This window comes from Dioscorea cayenensis, chromosome 20, assembly GCF_009730915.1.
Source record: "Dioscorea cayenensis subsp. rotundata cultivar TDr96_F1 chromosome 20, TDr96_F1_v2_PseudoChromosome.rev07_lg8_w22 25.fasta, whole genome shotgun sequence".
NCBI lineage: Eukaryota > Viridiplantae > Streptophyta > Magnoliopsida > Dioscoreales > Dioscoreaceae > Dioscorea > Dioscorea cayenensis.
In genome coordinates, this window is record NC_052490.1 from 25,181,692 (window position 1) to 25,198,407 (window position 16,716).

The 16,716-nt window shown below is 41.5% G+C and overlaps 1 protein-coding gene and 1 non-coding gene across 2 annotated transcripts; one reads left to right on the forward strand and one right to left on the reverse strand.

The window, feature by feature from the left end:
- Positions 1-7,679: 7,679 nt before the first annotated feature.
- LOC120251355 lies at positions 7,680-8,306 on the reverse strand. The gene is made up of 2 exons (XM_039259894.1): positions 7,881-8,306; positions 7,680-7,778 (listed from the first exon to the last, which is right to left on the reverse strand). The coding sequence occupies exons 1-2, from the start codon at positions 8,304-8,306 to the stop codon at positions 7,680-7,682; spliced, it is 525 nt and encodes a 174-aa protein (XP_039115828.1).
- Positions 8,307-9,288: 982 nt separating this feature from the next.
- LOC120252195 lies at positions 9,289-9,395 on the forward strand. The gene has a single exon (XR_005533736.1). It is a non-coding gene; the product is annotated as a small nucleolar RNA R71 (small nucleolar RNA).
- Positions 9,396-16,716: the final 7,321 nt, after the last annotated feature.

Consider the following 16,716-nt stretch of genomic DNA (forward strand, 5'->3'; position numbering starts at 1 on the left):
TGCTGATGCACCTTTTGTACTCGCGATCACAAGACCTCCCGGACGCCCCCTCGCATCACCATCATTGGACCCACTCAAAGACCTTTTTGATCCAAAGACCAAAGCAGCAGAGGAGCTAGAGCGTGCTACTACACTTTGACTTGCTTTTTATTTCTACTTGCATTTTATTTTGGACATGTTATCCCTCGTAAAAGACTTTCCTTCTCGAGCTTATTTTTCATTTTTATTGTCTCGAGTTGTATTTCTTGCTCTATCTTATATATACTCGAGTTTTTGTTTTTTTCTTTGTTGAGCCTCTATTGAACCCCTCGTGGTGGCAGGCAGATGGCCAAGGTGCTTCGGCACTTGGCCGTATGTGCCTCACAACCCGTTGGAACATCACCCCCAAGGATTTAGCTCCATCAAATGCAACACTAGGAGTCAGGGGAGTATTGTTTCAATTGCTTCTCCCATATTTATTCTTGATTGATATACATTATAAGTGAGCTTGCATGTGTACATTGAGGTCAATTTACAACTTAAGTGTGGGGGGGAGTTTCATAGTGCACATATCTTTTACACTATTTTGATTGATATATATGCTCACATAGCCAATGGCGGTTCACCTTAGTTGCAATGACGGTATTCTTGATTTTAGGAGAATTTTTAACATTGAATGTTCTCATGCCCTAGTTCTTGCTTGAATTTTTAGGAATTTTTTTGCCCTCGAATAACATTTTTGTGCACTTCTCACTCTTTTAAAAATCTTTTTGGAAACTCAAGTCTAAGGTTAAAGGGACCAGTTTTTAGTTCTGCCTCTTGTGTTGCTTTTACTAAAACAAAAATGGAAAAATGGAAAAGAAAGAAAGAACAAAGTGTTTTTATCGTTTAATTTTGCTTGTTGGGTGGAAAGAGCTACCACCCATGATTTATGAAGTTACTCTCATAAGTCGGATACTAGCTATGCCCTATTGAGAGAAAGAGCTATCTCATAGGATGTGTGAAAGCTACCACCCCGGTAGAAAGAGCTACCACTTCGAAAGTGTGAAAGTCATCTTAGCGGCCGCTTTGGAAAGGGCTACCTTAGAGGATGTGTGAAGCTACTACCCTTTTTGAAATGTTTGGTACTCTTTGTAGATAAATAAGTCCCTTATACCTAGAACTTTGAGGAGTATACTTTGGGTTAACTTAAGTGAGTTCACACACTTACCCGATTTCGAGTTTGTTATCCTTTTTAAATCAAGTTTTTAGATAGAGCATTGATTCTTTCGTATTTAGTGTTGAAATTTTCTTTACTATTAGAATACTTGCTTTGCATGCTTTGGTGAACCTAAGGCTATGCACTTCCAATAGTTCCTTCATCTATGCATACAATGTTTTAACTTTTGCTTGAGGACAAGCAAAAGCTTAAGTGTGGGGGAGTTTGATAAGTGCTTGTGCAATAAGAATGCAAAACATTATTTCCTTATGATGAGCATTACTTTTGTCAGGTTTTATTGCTAATACGTTTGTATTTATGTACTTTTATGCAGGTTGGGTTGTGAGGCCGATTATTTTTGAAAGAAGCCATTGTAGATCGCTTTTACGCATTATTTGGAGGAGATCTTGAGAAGGCTCAAACGCGAGACATGAGTCGGGTTTAGAATGCTAGAATGTGTGCCAACCTCCTTGTATTCGAGATAAGGCAATGATCTCGTAGGGGCACGCAAGGCGCTACATCCTAGTATTCCCGGCTAGTGCATATTTAGCAAGATCTCCACCAACGTGACCGCTTATTGAAGAACCAAGATGATCTCACGACGTGAACGCAGTGCCCGCTTACGCTACTCCCTCGATGAAAGCATGGATTCGAGAGTATTTTTGGGCCGCTTCAGTAAAGCAATCACCGTAGCAATCACCGTAGCAAAATCGATGTAGCGTGTAATCGCTCACAGCCGGCCAAGAAGGAGCAAAAACAGAGAGCCACACGGGCATGTGGAAATTCCACACGCCGCAAGCGTAATTCCACAGTGCCCTGCGTGGAATATCCACAGGGGCGTGTGGAATCCCGATTCCAACCCTATTTAAGGCCGATTTCAGCCCCGATTTCAACATTCTTTTCTCCATCTTTTCCCCAACTTGAGAGAGGGTTGTGGCTAGGGTTTTGAGAGACATTGGCTAGGGATTTGGAGAGGTTCTATGGCTCCAATATCGTCATCTCTTTGGAAGAAGGTTGGTAGGGGAGCCTCCGTCGGATTGATTCGGCGAGGGTACCTTATACCGGACAAGGGGATCTTGCGAAGAGTAAAGGACTCTCCACAAGACCATCGCCCTGACTATCGAGGGGTTTTCCTATGGATTGCTTTCTTTTACGTTTGATTTCATTATCGTTTGTATTGTGCTCCATGGAGAGCTAAACCCCTAGCGGGTACTTGGGTATTTGTGAACCCTAGGATGTATTAGTTTCATTGAATCTTTTTATTATGCATTCAATTAATTGATATTATTGTGAGTTCCAATCTTGAATGTTTGATTGTTTGAATACTCCCTTAGAGTGACACTAGGGTTGAGAGTTCATGTGCTAACCCTTGTGAGTGAGTGACACACCACGAGAGTTAGACAAAGCTTGATTGGAGAGGGTTGAGAGGGTGAGTCGAGAGGTACAGGAGCGTCCCCTTTCCCCTCCGGTGTGATAGATTCTACCTCCATTCCTTGAGTTCTTTGAGGCCATAATAGTGCAAATGAGCTAAGGGATGACGCTCCACTTGGGCTTAGTTGCGAGTGCAACGGAGTGAAGCGTTGAGGTGATTTTAGCATCTAGGGCTTAATTATGGTTAGGGACCTTTCTTTTCGACCAAGGGTTAGGTCTACAATTTGGAAAAGATTTATCACTTGGAATCCCCAGAGGTTAATGCAATCCTTCTTAAGAGTGCGAGGTGGAGAGGTCGTTCAACCTCTCCTCCGGGACATGTAGAGGATTAGGCTTGGTTAACCCTAGATTCGGGGCCATGCATTAAAGGATGTCCCTGAGTCACCATTGCATTAGTTAGGAAGCATAATAGAGAGTTTTTGCACTTGAAATGATTTTCCTATGTGGATGAATACCCGGGTATTCCATCTTTATCGATTGCCTTACCTTCTCCTTTACTTTTTGCTCTCTTTCGGGTTGTTTTACTTTTGAGAATTGAATATTGTCACACATATCACTATTCATCTTTCATATAGTTAAGAAGCAAATTAAGTATTTTTATTCCCTAGAATTTATTACTTCGACAACTCCGTGCACTTGCGGGGAGCCCTGTCAATGCACGGCCTGTGTAGCCTGAGCTTCATCGATCTCAGTCCGGAGCACCCCTACAGCATTCTTGAGCCTCTTAAAATGATCATAGGCTTTAGATGGAGAGAATATACGCACTGGTGGCGGCTCCTGTGCTGCAGGAGGAGCGCCGATCTCCATCAGCTCTGGCCGCAGCTCGGGAGCCGGCTGAGACCCCTCAGCTACGTCACCCGTAATCTCAGCTGGCTCTGGTGGGGGCTTGTTTAGCACATACACCCCGCTCTGTAACATCTGATCATGCCCATCATGCGCATAGTCTCTAAGCCGACGGGTGCTGGAATAATCATTTTCTTGGCCCCCCTAATCGCATCCAGTAGACCCATCCTGATGATGAGTCTGGTGATGTATGGTCCCGAGAAGATCACCCTGATCCTGGTATATTACCCCTTATTTCACAAGTACTCTGCTATGATGTGTCCCAGATAGATCGGTGCGCTATAAACCATCGAATAGAGATACAGCAGCTCCTGCCGGCTCAGGACTCCAGTGCTATCACCATGGCCGTTCACCGACCTACTCAAAATGGCGTGCAAGTAGCGGTAAGCAGGTCGAGAAAGGCTTGAGACCTTGGTTACCCCGGGCTCATATTGTCCCTGTCCACACAGTGCTCTGTATGCGCTACGGCGTCAAAGTACCGAGGTAATCCATGGGTAGCTGCTCATATTCCTCCATGGTAGTGAAACTCTCCTCATACAATCCCAATCTGACTGAGAATTATGTGATGCTCATACTATAATGGTGTCCGAATGCTCAGAACTGTATGACGTCGACGTTGTCAAATCTCCTATATGATCGATCAAACTCGAAAGATGCCAATACCTCCAAGGTCAAAAGACGAATGGCGGGCTCAAGAATGGATAATAATCTAACCCAACTGCCCACCGTGAGCAACTGCTCAACCTCATCTTCCATGTCGTCGGCCAACTGCACCTCCCTGAGCAAACTCAAATCCGGTAGTCGCGTTTGACCAAACTTTAGATATGATAAATGCTCGAATCGAGCCTGGTGCTCGGTAATCGATAATTCTAGGTGCTCCAACTCAGGTGAGGACTCTCGAGGACGCTTGCCGGCCGTTTTCTTAGCCCTGGGGGCCATGTCTGCAAGATTTGAAAAGAAAAATCGATTAAAACACTCACAAAATTAATACTGTAGAAATCTACACGATCATGTGGAAATTCCACATGCCTGTGTGGATCCACGGGGCGTGAAAACCGCACGACCACCATACTAAAAACTCAAAAATACATCACAACTTCATTCCAAACTCACTCTAAATCATACACAAATCATATTTAGCATAAAAATGAACCGCATTCACCAATTTAAATCAAATAAAATCAACTAATGGCGAAGAAAAGAGAGAAAGAAAGTTTACCGATGAGATGAAGATGAAAACCTTGAAAATCGGCTGGAAAACTCGAGTGAACCTCTCTAAATCGATGGTGCACGGTCGGGAGAATGAGTGAGTGTGTTCTCTGAGGGATTTGGAGTATGAAGATGAAGAAACACATAAATATTTTAAAGAAATTCAAGCATAGAAAAGAAATACAACTCACATTTATCATTCTTTCAAGCTAGGAAGTTCTTAACAAGGAAATCATAGCTATCATTGGCAATTCAAGCATGCAAAAGAATAAGATACTCCATCCCCACACCTAAAGTTGTACATTGCCCTCAATGTATGTAGGTCAGTAGAACATGGTGAAAGGTATTCAATAAAAATAAAGAGATGGAGTAAAGAGACTTTCCCAATTAGTCGATGAGAGATGTGCTAGATGGGTGTGGACATGGGACTAAATCCTGAAAGTAGCAAGAAACTTATCACAACTCAAGAAAAATAATAGAGATTGTGTGAAAACAAGAACCAAAATAAATAAAGTTTAGTAGGGACTAAATCTTTACTAACTGAAGAGTACAAGATAAAAAAGAAACAACCCAAAGTATGATACAAAACTATAAGAACATGACAACACAAGTACACTGATGCTTAAGCACTCTGTGAGCCTAAGAGTCTAGTGGAAGTGATGGTGTCATGCATGTGGTGACGGCAGAGGTGGTGCCAACAGATGATGATGAACCGCGAATACAAGCCAAAATCTAGGTCATGTTGTTTACAATACGGCATTGTGATGCAGCTAAATCCTTCTGCCCCCTCTCAAGAACTTGTAACTAGTGGTGGACCTTAGTACGAAACTCCTCAAAACTTGCCTCAAGTGATGGTCAACTATCCTTGAGCTCAGACTCTAACTCCGACTCGGTCTCTGTCTCATGTGAGGGCCCAGGGTCTTGTGCAATCATCCCATGACACCGTGCAAGGCAGTAAGTGTTCCCCAGTCTCTTAACTACCCCAATGGAAGCTAGAGTTTGCATCCCAAGCGGGTAATGGCACCTACAATCTTCATGCCCTGGGTGCGCTCAATCAAACCCATGCCTCTAATCAAGCGTGTGATGTAAGGTCTGATGAAAATGGCCCCAAGACAGACATACATTCCTTGATGAGCAAGGAGATTGGCAAAGAGGTATCACATGTATAGGGGATAGTGCTCAACAATACTGTAAAGCATCAAAAGATCAGAGTGTGTAACTACTCCCATTGAATAAAGTCGAGCCCCGATTCTTCTAAACAATAAGGCATGGATGTAACGGTGAGCGGGGTTCGACATTTGAGATGCCTTCCACTTCCTCGTGCCGGCAATGGATGTCCAATAAGAGTCATTTGAAATGGGATACGGAAACTCTTGTGGCAAGTTCTTAAACTTGGGTGTCTATGTGAAGGCCTCCATATACAGTCCTTAGAACACACCCAATTAGTCTTGGGAGATCTTATGTTTCTTTCCAAATGCCCGGAAGGAGATGGAACTTTCTTGGTGGGTGAAGGGACAGTGTTTGGCAACCCCGATCGTGCTTAACACCTCCAAGGTAAGCTCTCAATAAGTGGGTTCTTCAATGGAAAAAACTCTATCCCAATAGTCATAAGAGATATGCTCCAAGATGACACCGTCCAACCCCAAAGTTTATAACACGTCCTAAACAATTTTTTGAATGGTGCCAAACCCTTTCTAGGACAATAACGTGAATCTTATCTTGTGGTCTTTCATTCATGAATCGTGGTTCACTAATGGGGGCGTAGTGTTCCTCCTTGCTCATTTTGAAGCCACATGCTTGGTCGACATCCCTACAAGACAAGGTGTGCACCATCAAACTAAAATACCAAGAAAGCAATGCTCAATATAATGAAAAATGTGAAAAATAGATATTGAAACTGTAAATCCGAGAAAAATTTGCAAGAGTTTTCTTTGCGTAAGTAGCCAACAAAATTTATAAAGCTCTAGAATTGTTCCACAAGTTGCACAAGAAGAAAATAAACCACAAACCACCAAGTTTACACTCCATACAAGCAAGGAAAACAAGGGGAAAGAGTGAGGATAAACAAACATTGGGCTAGGGTTGATGGATAAGATTAAGTGAGAAAACGGCCAAAAGAGTGATAAAACTTTGAAATCTTTTCACAAAATCGGTTGCTAGGAGGAGGAGAGTGTTTTAAAGCAAAAGGAATGAGAGAAAATGGTGGAGAGATGGAGGAGAAACAAGGGGAAGAAGCGTGAATAGTGATAATGAAAAGATGGCAAGCCTAACAAAGAGGGAACCCGAGCCATGCAGGGAAAGCTTGCTCTTGCATGGCTTCTCTGAAGTCCATGAGGGCAAGCTTGTGCCCGCATTGATTTTTTGGATAGTATGCGGCCAAGCTTGCGCCCGCATGGTTTCTCTGAGTTGCTTGTGGGTTCAATCACCGTCAATACACGGGCATTTTCTAGTTTGTGCAAACTTATCTTCCTATCAACCATAAAAACAAGCAAAACAAAGCCATTTTCACAACATAAACAATCAAGAATCTAGCTTTAATGCACCAAGGCAAAGAGTAACTTAAAGAATTCACAACATGCATAAAATAACACAAGCAAAAGAGTTAAGGAAAATGATGAAAAGAACTACAACAACTCAATCACAACCAATAAACAACTTACTAACTAAACACACAAAGAATATGAAAACAAGAGTGCAACAAATTTAAAAGCTAGGGTTGCCTCCCAAGGAGCTCTTGTTTAGCGTCATTAGCTCAACATACCTTCTCTTACCTTCAAGGTGGGATGAATGGTGGAGAGTTACCTCCGACTTGGGGTGTGTTGCCACACGGGAAATTCATTGAAAGGCATGAAAAAAATCTGAAACTTACATTGGTTCTCAAAATATAACCGATCTACCTCTCGAGATGGCAACATGGTGACATCCCTACTCTTCTTTAATCTTTCATTTGTTTTCCCCCACATTTTATTCAAGGTTTTCTTTTCCTTGCCGTGAGATGATGAATCAATCTCCACTTGGTTCACTTGTTGTATCGGTGGAGAGGTAGAGATTTTTTTCCTACTTCCTTGACTTCTATCTCTTCCAAGTACTCATCCAAAGGGTTTATTGCCACGACCACCTACACATAATTAGAAATGATCAAATCAGTCTTATCAGCAAAATATAAAGTGTTATCATGATATAGTGTATGGTTCATAGCATCTGGAAGAGTGAAGGCTACTTGTTCTTCCTCCACTCTCAATGTCATCTTTCGTCCCTTGACATCGATTAAAGCACCTAAAGTGTTGAGGAATGGGGGCCAGAGGATCAAAGGGACTTCGACATCGTCATCCACATCAAGGATCACAAAGTCCACCGGGATAATGAGTTTGTCTACTTTCACAAGCACATTTTCAACCACTCCTTGGGGTTTTCTCACTAAATGATCTGCTATCTGTAGGGCCATCCATGTTGGCCTCAAATCTTCTAACCCTAGCTTCAAGAACAAATTGTAGGGCACCAAATTTATACTAGTCCCTGAGTCTGTTAGAGCATTCTCTTGTATTCCTTCCCCAATCACACAATGAATGATAAAACTGCTGGGATCAGTCAATTTCTTTAATAATTTCTTCTGAATCACTGCTGAGCAATTTCCATAAAGAATCATTATTTCCAAGTCTTCTAATTACCACTTGTTGGTAAGGAGATCTTTCATGAACTTCACATACTTGGGCATTTGTGAAAGGGCTTTGACAAGAGGAATGTTTATTTGAAGTTGTTTGAAGATGTTAAGAAAATTCTTGAACTGAGCATCTTCTCTATCTTACTTAAGCCTTGATGGGTATGGCATTGAATGCTTGTATTCAAGAACCCTTGAAGTTAGAAACTAGGGACAAGTTTCATCATGTTTTGTCCCACTCTTTTCACTCACATTTTCAATCAAGCTAGGGTCCTCCGGAATGGTTACCCTTTCGTTTGTTGCACTTGGGCCCTCCTCATCCCTAGCCTCCAATTTCTTCCCGCTCCTCAAAGTATTGGATTTCAAGTTTTCCTTTGGGTTATTTTTAGTATTGCTTGGTAAACTACCCGAGGGTTGTTTAGAGTTTGCCTTAGCAAGTTGTCCAACTTGGGTCTCAAGAGATTGAATGGAAGCTTGGATATTTCTCAACACTGTGCCAAACTCATCAAGCCGAGTGTTTACACCTAGAAACTTTACTTCTGTGTTGATCAGGAACTTGGCTAGAACATCTTCAGTTGTGTACTTTCTCTCTTGTTACAGAGGGCTTGATACTGATTTCCCTGAGGTGGTGGAGGCCTATGTTGCAGTGGCCCTTGATTCTAAGAAAAATTTGGGTGGTTCCTCTACCCCGGGTTGTAGGTATTGCCATAGGGATTTCCTGGCCCTTTTGGTCCTCCACTAACATAGTCTACCATCTCTACTAGTGTCGAAGGAGTAATAAAGATGGGGCATTGTGTCAATGTATGTCCGGCACCACATGTTTCACAAGCCAAAACAACTCCAGAATTTGAGCTTCTTGGCATTTGCAATTTATTTATTGCTCAAGGAATCCCCTGCCCTAGCATCAAGAAGATGACGAGTCCGATAGTTTAAACCATTACACAACATATATACCCTCATCCAAGAAGAGAAACCATGATGAGGGCTTTTCCTCAAAAGGTACTTGAACCTTTCATGTGCTTCGAAAAGTGTTTCAGAATCACCTTGCTTGAATGCAGAAATCTCTTGTCTTAGTCTAGCTGCCTTGCTTTGTGGGAAGTATCTAGTAAGTAACTTCTCCACCATTTCCTTCCATGTGGTAATCGATCCAGGAGACAAGGAAGTAAGCCATTTGTAAGCTGCCCCTCTTAGACTGAATGGGAATAATCTTGGTTTGATTACATCATCAGAACTAAATTGATCTTAAAGGTCGAGCAGATCTGAAGGAAATAGGATAGATGAGCATGTGGGTCTTCATTGGCTAAACCATCAAACTGCACTAAATTCTATACCATCCCGATTGTGCTTGCTTTAATCTCAAAGTTATTTGCTGGCACTATGGGTGCTTGTACACTGAACTCTTCACCAGTGAACTTTGGCCTTTCATAATCAAATAAAGGTTTTCTACACTCGGCCATAACTGAAGGTTCACTGGATTCAACTTGAATTTATTGTTGTCTTTGACTCTCGGCCTCTTCTCTTAACCTTTGATGCAATATCCTCTCCATCTCGTTGTCGGGCTCTACTAAGTTCGCTTGACTTGCACGTGTCATATATGAGTACCTTGCATAATATTTAAGGCCAACACTTAAAAATTGAAAAGAGAGTAAAAGGAATTACAAATATGAAAATAAAGATAAATGTACACAAACAATAAATAAAAACAAGATAAATAAATAAACGAAACAATGGTCAAATCAACAAGCTCTAAGTTTTCCGAGTATTCCTCGTGGGTCCCTAGCAACGACGCCAAAAACTTGGTTGTTCTATCCCGCAAGTGCACATGTCATCAAGTAATACCCCTCATGTGAGAACGAGGGGGTGGTATTCTCAGGGCCCAAGAAACTACTCTTACTTTCTCTTCTTGTGTTGTCTAACCTATAAATTCGAGTGATGTGTTGAAACTATAAAGCAATAAAAAAAAATCTACTTAGATGTCTACAGTAAAGGAAAATCACGGGTAGGAATCTAGAAGGGGAAGTGGTCACGGATGAGGATCCCCTTCGGGAAACGAAGATGCTACAACTATCATGCAAATGGTGCTTTGGACCGAGAAAATCCTAAGATAGGTCAACCCGATGGTCACGGCAATTGACCCCTAATCCAGTATGAGTATTGATACGGAAGTTCTCCTAACCAACTACTCCTATGATTGCAATGAGGGTAAGGGACTTCTCAAATTTGGGTCGAAACACAATCTCGAAACAACCCTAATATTAGAGGGGTACAAAATACCCAATGATCACGGCATATTCATACATGTATCCCTTCGAAGCTAGGTATGTCTAATACAAGAGCGATGGTCACGCAACCTAGTATAAACTAGAAATCTTTACACAGAGTTCTCATGTATACCAATACGTTAAAGTACACCAAATATAATAAAACAACTCATAGCATCTGATCTACACAAGTTCACCCCCAAGGTTGACATACATCTAGTGACCTTGGGGTTTAGTTATTCATACTAGCAACATATAAGATAAAATCCATGAAAACAACTAAATAAAGCAACATCAAACTCCCTCAAAGGTAAAAGACCGAATGACCCTTGGGATCCTCCGTAGAAAGGCTTCCACGGACACCACTCAAGGGGTGGCTTCCCTTGTTGTCTTCAACCTTCTAAAAATGTGCCCTTAGGAGTAAATCTTTCCAAATCAAGCTCTCCCAGTCAATTTCCACCTCGGATCAAGAATGGTGGTGATGGGCTCTAAAACAAGGCCTTCCTCTCCCCTCAAAAGATGCCCTAAATCTATTTTAAAACTTATCTCGCGGTGTCTTGTGGTCTGGCTTATGGTCAGCAAACAAGCCGTGAGGTCCTCAATCATTCTGCCGATTATCCCATAAGTTGCTACAATGACTGCTGCAGTACTACTTCTTTAGTCGGCTTGCAGTCATCTTCACGCCCGTAAGGTTGTCCGTGAGGAATTCCAGACTTAGCATTTTTCTTCATGTCTTGGTGCTATAGTGTCCCGAGCTCTAAAATGTTGTTTTTGGTGTCGATTTCTTCTTGAATCATGTTATTGAGCTTACCTAGGCTTCTTTTTATGCCTATAACATGAAAGAAACCAATTAAATCATAAAAGGGCATCGATTTATCAAGAAAATACACAAATAATGCACAACAAATATGTATAAAATACATATATTTAAGCGTTTATCAGTATACTAGACCACCAAGGCCACCGGATGTTGGTGAACCTTGGGGATTCATCATGTATTTTGGATGATTAATACTCAATTCTATTGCTTGGGTTGATTTTTGATTTAATCCATTGTGTTTCATGTTAGGAATTACTTATCGAGAGATCCGTAATTCCTTTATGAGTTGTACATGTAGATATGACCTACTCACGTGTATTAGATCTTGAATGGATTAAAAAGGGGTTACTTTTATTGGCATGCTGAGAGATTGGGTGTTGGTGGCCCTTCATTCTTTAAGGGTAAACTTAGGTTAAGTTTACTCTTGTTTTTGGATTTCCTTGTTCTTAATGCAATCATACGGGTGTTGATTTGGAAGAGATTCCGATCAACATTCGTATGGGATTAGTGTTCAATCACTGAGAAATTGGGGTTGATCTAATCTAGAAATCCCTCGGTCCAAATCACCATTGTATCTTTTGCTCTTCATCCTTGTATCATGATGACCCCTCAAGGGGATCCACATCCATAGGCTTTTGCATATCATTGTTGTTCCTGTAATCTCTTGCTTAATCCTTGAATTTGTATGTCAATCTTGTATTGCATCTAGTAGAGTAAATTTTCCTTACCTAAGATGTTGAGCTAGAAAGTAGGTGGCGCATGAGTAATAGTAGATCCTTAACTCCGTGGAATACAATCCTTGTGTCTTTTACATGAGGTATTTCTCGGCGATCCCGTACACTTGCGGGGAATCAATCAGCAACTGAAGCTTCAATTTCTTCATTTCATTTTTTTTAATATTTTTAGTTAACTGTGGATTGTGCATTTGTTGTGTGTGTTTGTGTTTCTTTTATATTTTTGTCGTTTTAATAAGTCCATGCTTGCTTCGATTTTCATGAGTTTGTCTTCATTTTTGGTGTTATTTATTCGTGTGCTTTGTTAAAAATCTATTTATTGTTGTTGCTCTATGCATTAGATCAAAGTTTCAAACTTTTATTCTTCCTTGAGAAGGTTGATAAGTGTCTAAATGTATGTATTTTATTATATGTATTTTATACACTTACCATGTATTTTGTTAAGAATTGATGCCCGTTTTGTACTTAATCGAGTGTTATTTACTTTGTAGGGCACGAAGAAGCCACGGAGAATACGAGGACATGATTAAGGCGGAAAAAGAAGAAAACTAGGTCTCACAGTACTATAGCGTATTTGTAGTAGCAGATCATTGTAGTATATGTATTGTAGAAATTTCACTGTAGCAGCTACTGTAGCAGCTGGAGAATTTTCAGGGCAGAAAGTTTTGCCTACTTTATGCAGCCTTGATAAGTGCTTATGTATTAGTAATATGAAGTATTCTTTTCTTACAATGAGCATTACTCTTATCAGATTTTAGCGCTAATACATGTGTATTTGTGAACTTTCGTGCATGAAGGGTTGTGAAGCCAAATATGAAAGAAAGAAGCCAAAGTTAATTGCGATTATACTATTGTTGATGAAGTCTTGGAGTGAACAAATGTGAAGTCACAAGTTGTAATCGAAGATACGTGAATGTGTGCCAACCTCCATGTGCTCAAGCAATTACATGGTTTGGAGGGGCACAAAGGTAGTCACATTTACGTATCCCGACTTGTGCAATGTTAGCAAGATCTTCACCAATATGGCATTTTATTGAAGAAGTGATGCGATCTACGGCAGAGACGTGTTCCCGTTTATGTTGCCTCGATGAAAATTGTGGATTCGGGAGTATTTTGGCGGAGTAATGTAGCTAATCATTGCAGCAATTTACTGTAGCAGTTACTGTTCACAGCCAGCAGAAAATCAGATTTCTAGAAATCCACACGGACGTGTGGAAATTCCACACGCCTGTGTGGATGCCTGATTCCGGCACTTTATAAAACCGTGACTTGTACTGATTTGGGGATCCATCTTTCATCCTTTCTTCTATCTTTTCTCCTACTTTTGGGAGGCCGGCGGCTAAGGTTTAGAAAGGCTTTGTCATGTCTTCTGGAGTGGTTCTACGGTTTCAACATCGCATTTCTCTTAGAAGATAGTTATTGGGGGAGCTTTCATTGGCACCGATCCGGTGAGGTGTGTCCTAGGCTTGACAAGGGGACCTTTGAAGAGGACGAAGCTACTTGATAAGTGCTTGTGCGATATGAATGCGAAGCGTTCATTCCTTATGTTGAGCATTACTTTCCTCAGTTTTCTACATTAATATGTGTGTTTTTATGTTACTTTTACGCAGGTAGGGTTGTGAGGCCGAGTATGAAGGAAATGGGCCAATGTGGATCATAATGCACCTATTTTGGAGGAGATCTTGTTAAGGTTCAAACGCGAAGACATAGGTCAGGTGTGAGATGCTAGAGTGTGTGCCAACCTCCTCGCATTCGAGTGAGAACATCTATTTGGAGGGGCACAAAGGCAGTCACGCTCGAGCATTCCGACTTATGCATATAAGAACAAGAGCCCCGCCAACATGTACATCATTAAAGAAGTAAGTGATTCACGACGTGAACGTGTGCCTGTTTGCGTTATCCCGATGAAAGTATGGAATTGGGAAGTTAATCAGGTCGAAGACTGTAGCGAAGCACTGTAGCAATACTGCAGTAATTACTGTAGCAACACTGTTCACAGCCGGCAGAGAAATAAGAGAAACAGAGAATCCACACGGGCGTATGGAAATTATCCACGCCCGTGTGGAAATTTCCCACGGGCGCGTGTATCGTCCATGCCCGTGGAGTTGCCCGATTCCAGCCCTATTTAAAGCCGATTTCAGCCCCGATTTTGGTATTCTTTTCTCTATCTTTTCCCCAACTTGTGAGAGAGCTTCGGCTAGGATTTCGAGGGGTATTGGCCAAGGTTTTGGAGAGGTTCTATGGCTTCGACATCGTGATTCCATTAGGAAGAAGGTTGGTAGGGGAGCTTCGATAGAGGCGTATCCTATACCGGACGAAGGAATCCTTGGACGACGAGTAGAGGACTTTCCACAAGACCATCGACACGACCATCGAGGGGGTTTCTTTATGGATTCATTTCTTTTACATTCCATTTCTTTAATTGTACTAAGCTCCATGGAGAGCTAAACCCCTAGTGGGTACTTGGATGATTGTGAACCCTAGGATGTATTCGTTTCATTGAACTTCTTTATTATGCTTTCAATAAATTGATGTTTATCGTGAGTTCCAACCTTGAATGCTTGATTGTATGAACATTTCCCCTAGAGTGATACTAGGGTTGAGAGTTCTTGTTGGTAACCTTGTGAGTGAGTGACACACCACTAGCGTTAGACAAAGCTAGGTTGGAGAGGGTTGAGAGGGTGAGTCGAGAGGTACAGGAGCGTCCCCTTTCCCCTCCAACGTGATAGATTCTACCTCCGTTCTTCGAGTTCTTTGCGGCCATAATGGAGTGAATGGTCTAAGGGATGAACCTCCGCTGGGGCCTAGTTGCGCGTGCAATGGAGTGAAGCGTTGAGAGGATCTTAGTATCTAGGGCTTAATTGTGGCTAGGGACCTTCCACCTGGACCAAAGGGGTAGGTCTATATTTAGGAAGAGATTTATCACTTGGAATCCCTAGAGCTCATTGCAACTCTATGCGAGTGCGAGGTGTTGAGATTGTTCGATTTCTCCTCCGGGACATGTATAGAGTTAGGCATAGTTGACCTTAGATTTGGACTATGTATGTAAGGATTTCCACGACTCACCATTGCATTGATTAGGAAGCATAATAGAGAGTTCTTGCACTTGAAGCGATCATCCTAGGTGAAGCATTATCCGAGTACCCCATTCTTTATCGATTGCCTTACCCTCTTCTTACTTTTGCTCTTTCACTTGTTGTTTCTATTGTTGAGAATTGAATTAATTTCACACTTATCACTATTGATATTCCACATAGCTAAGAATCAAATTAAGTATTTTCACTCCCTACTCCCTGTGGATTCGACCCCGCTCACCCGGGATTATTACTTCGACAAGCCCGTGCACTTGCGGGATATAAGCAAGGGGATCTTATCACTACTCCAAAGACCATCGACACGAATATAGAGGGGATTTTCCTATGGATTACATGTTTTTACTTTTGATTTCATTATTGATTGTATCTTGCTCCATGGAGAGCTAAACCCCCTAGTGGGTACTTGGACTTGTAAACCCTAGGATGTTATTGTTTCATTGACCTTTTATTATGTTTTCCTTAATTGATGTCTTAAATTGAGTTCCAATCTTGAATGCTTGTTGAATGATTTCTCCCTTAGAGTGACACTAGGGTTGAGAGTCCATCTTGGTAGCCTTTGTGGATGAGTGACACACCATGAGAGTTAGACAATACTAGATTGGAGAGGGTCAAGAGGGTGAGTCGAGAGGTAGCGGAGCGTCTTCTTTCCCCTATGATGTGATTTATCCTACCTCCATTTCCTAGAGTTCTTTGTGGTCACAATAGAGTGAAGTGCTAAAGGATGAACTTCGCTAGGGTTTAGTAGCGCGAGCGACAGAGCAAAGCGTTGAAGTGAACTTTAGGATCTGGGGCTTAATTGTGATTAGGGGTCTTTCGCCTGGACCAAAGGGTTAGATCTACACATAGAAATAGGGTTTATCACTTGGAATCCCTAGAGCTTCTTGCAACTTTACATAGTGTGAGGTGTTAAGACTGGTTGATTTCTCTGCCAGGGCATAGTGTAAAGTTAGTCACGGTTGATCTTAGGTTTGGGACCATGTATTTAAGGATATCTACGACTTATTAAGCATTAGTTAGGAAGCATAATAGTTGGTTTTGCACTTGAAGCAATAATCCTAGGAGGAACAATATCCGAGTAACCCACTTTTATAGATTTCCTTTCCTCTCATTTTATTATGCCTCTCTTTCTTATTTTCTTTAGTTCTTTTCATATCAATTTTATTCACACTACCATCGATTCATTTTCATCATAGTTAAATAGCAATCATTGTGTTTCTTCTCAATATTCCATGTGGATACGATACCCACTCACCTGGGATTTATTACTGACACGTCCGTATATGCGTGTAAACCGCAAGTGCACGGGTGTCGAAGAAATAATCCCAGATGAGTAGGTATCGTATCCACAAAGAGTAGGGGATAAAGACACTTGAGTTGTTTCTTAACTAATGTGGAAGATGAATAGTGATAGTTGTGACAAAATATGAAATAACGAAAATAAAAACAACAAGATAGAAGGCACAAGTAAAGGAGAAGGTAAGGCAATCG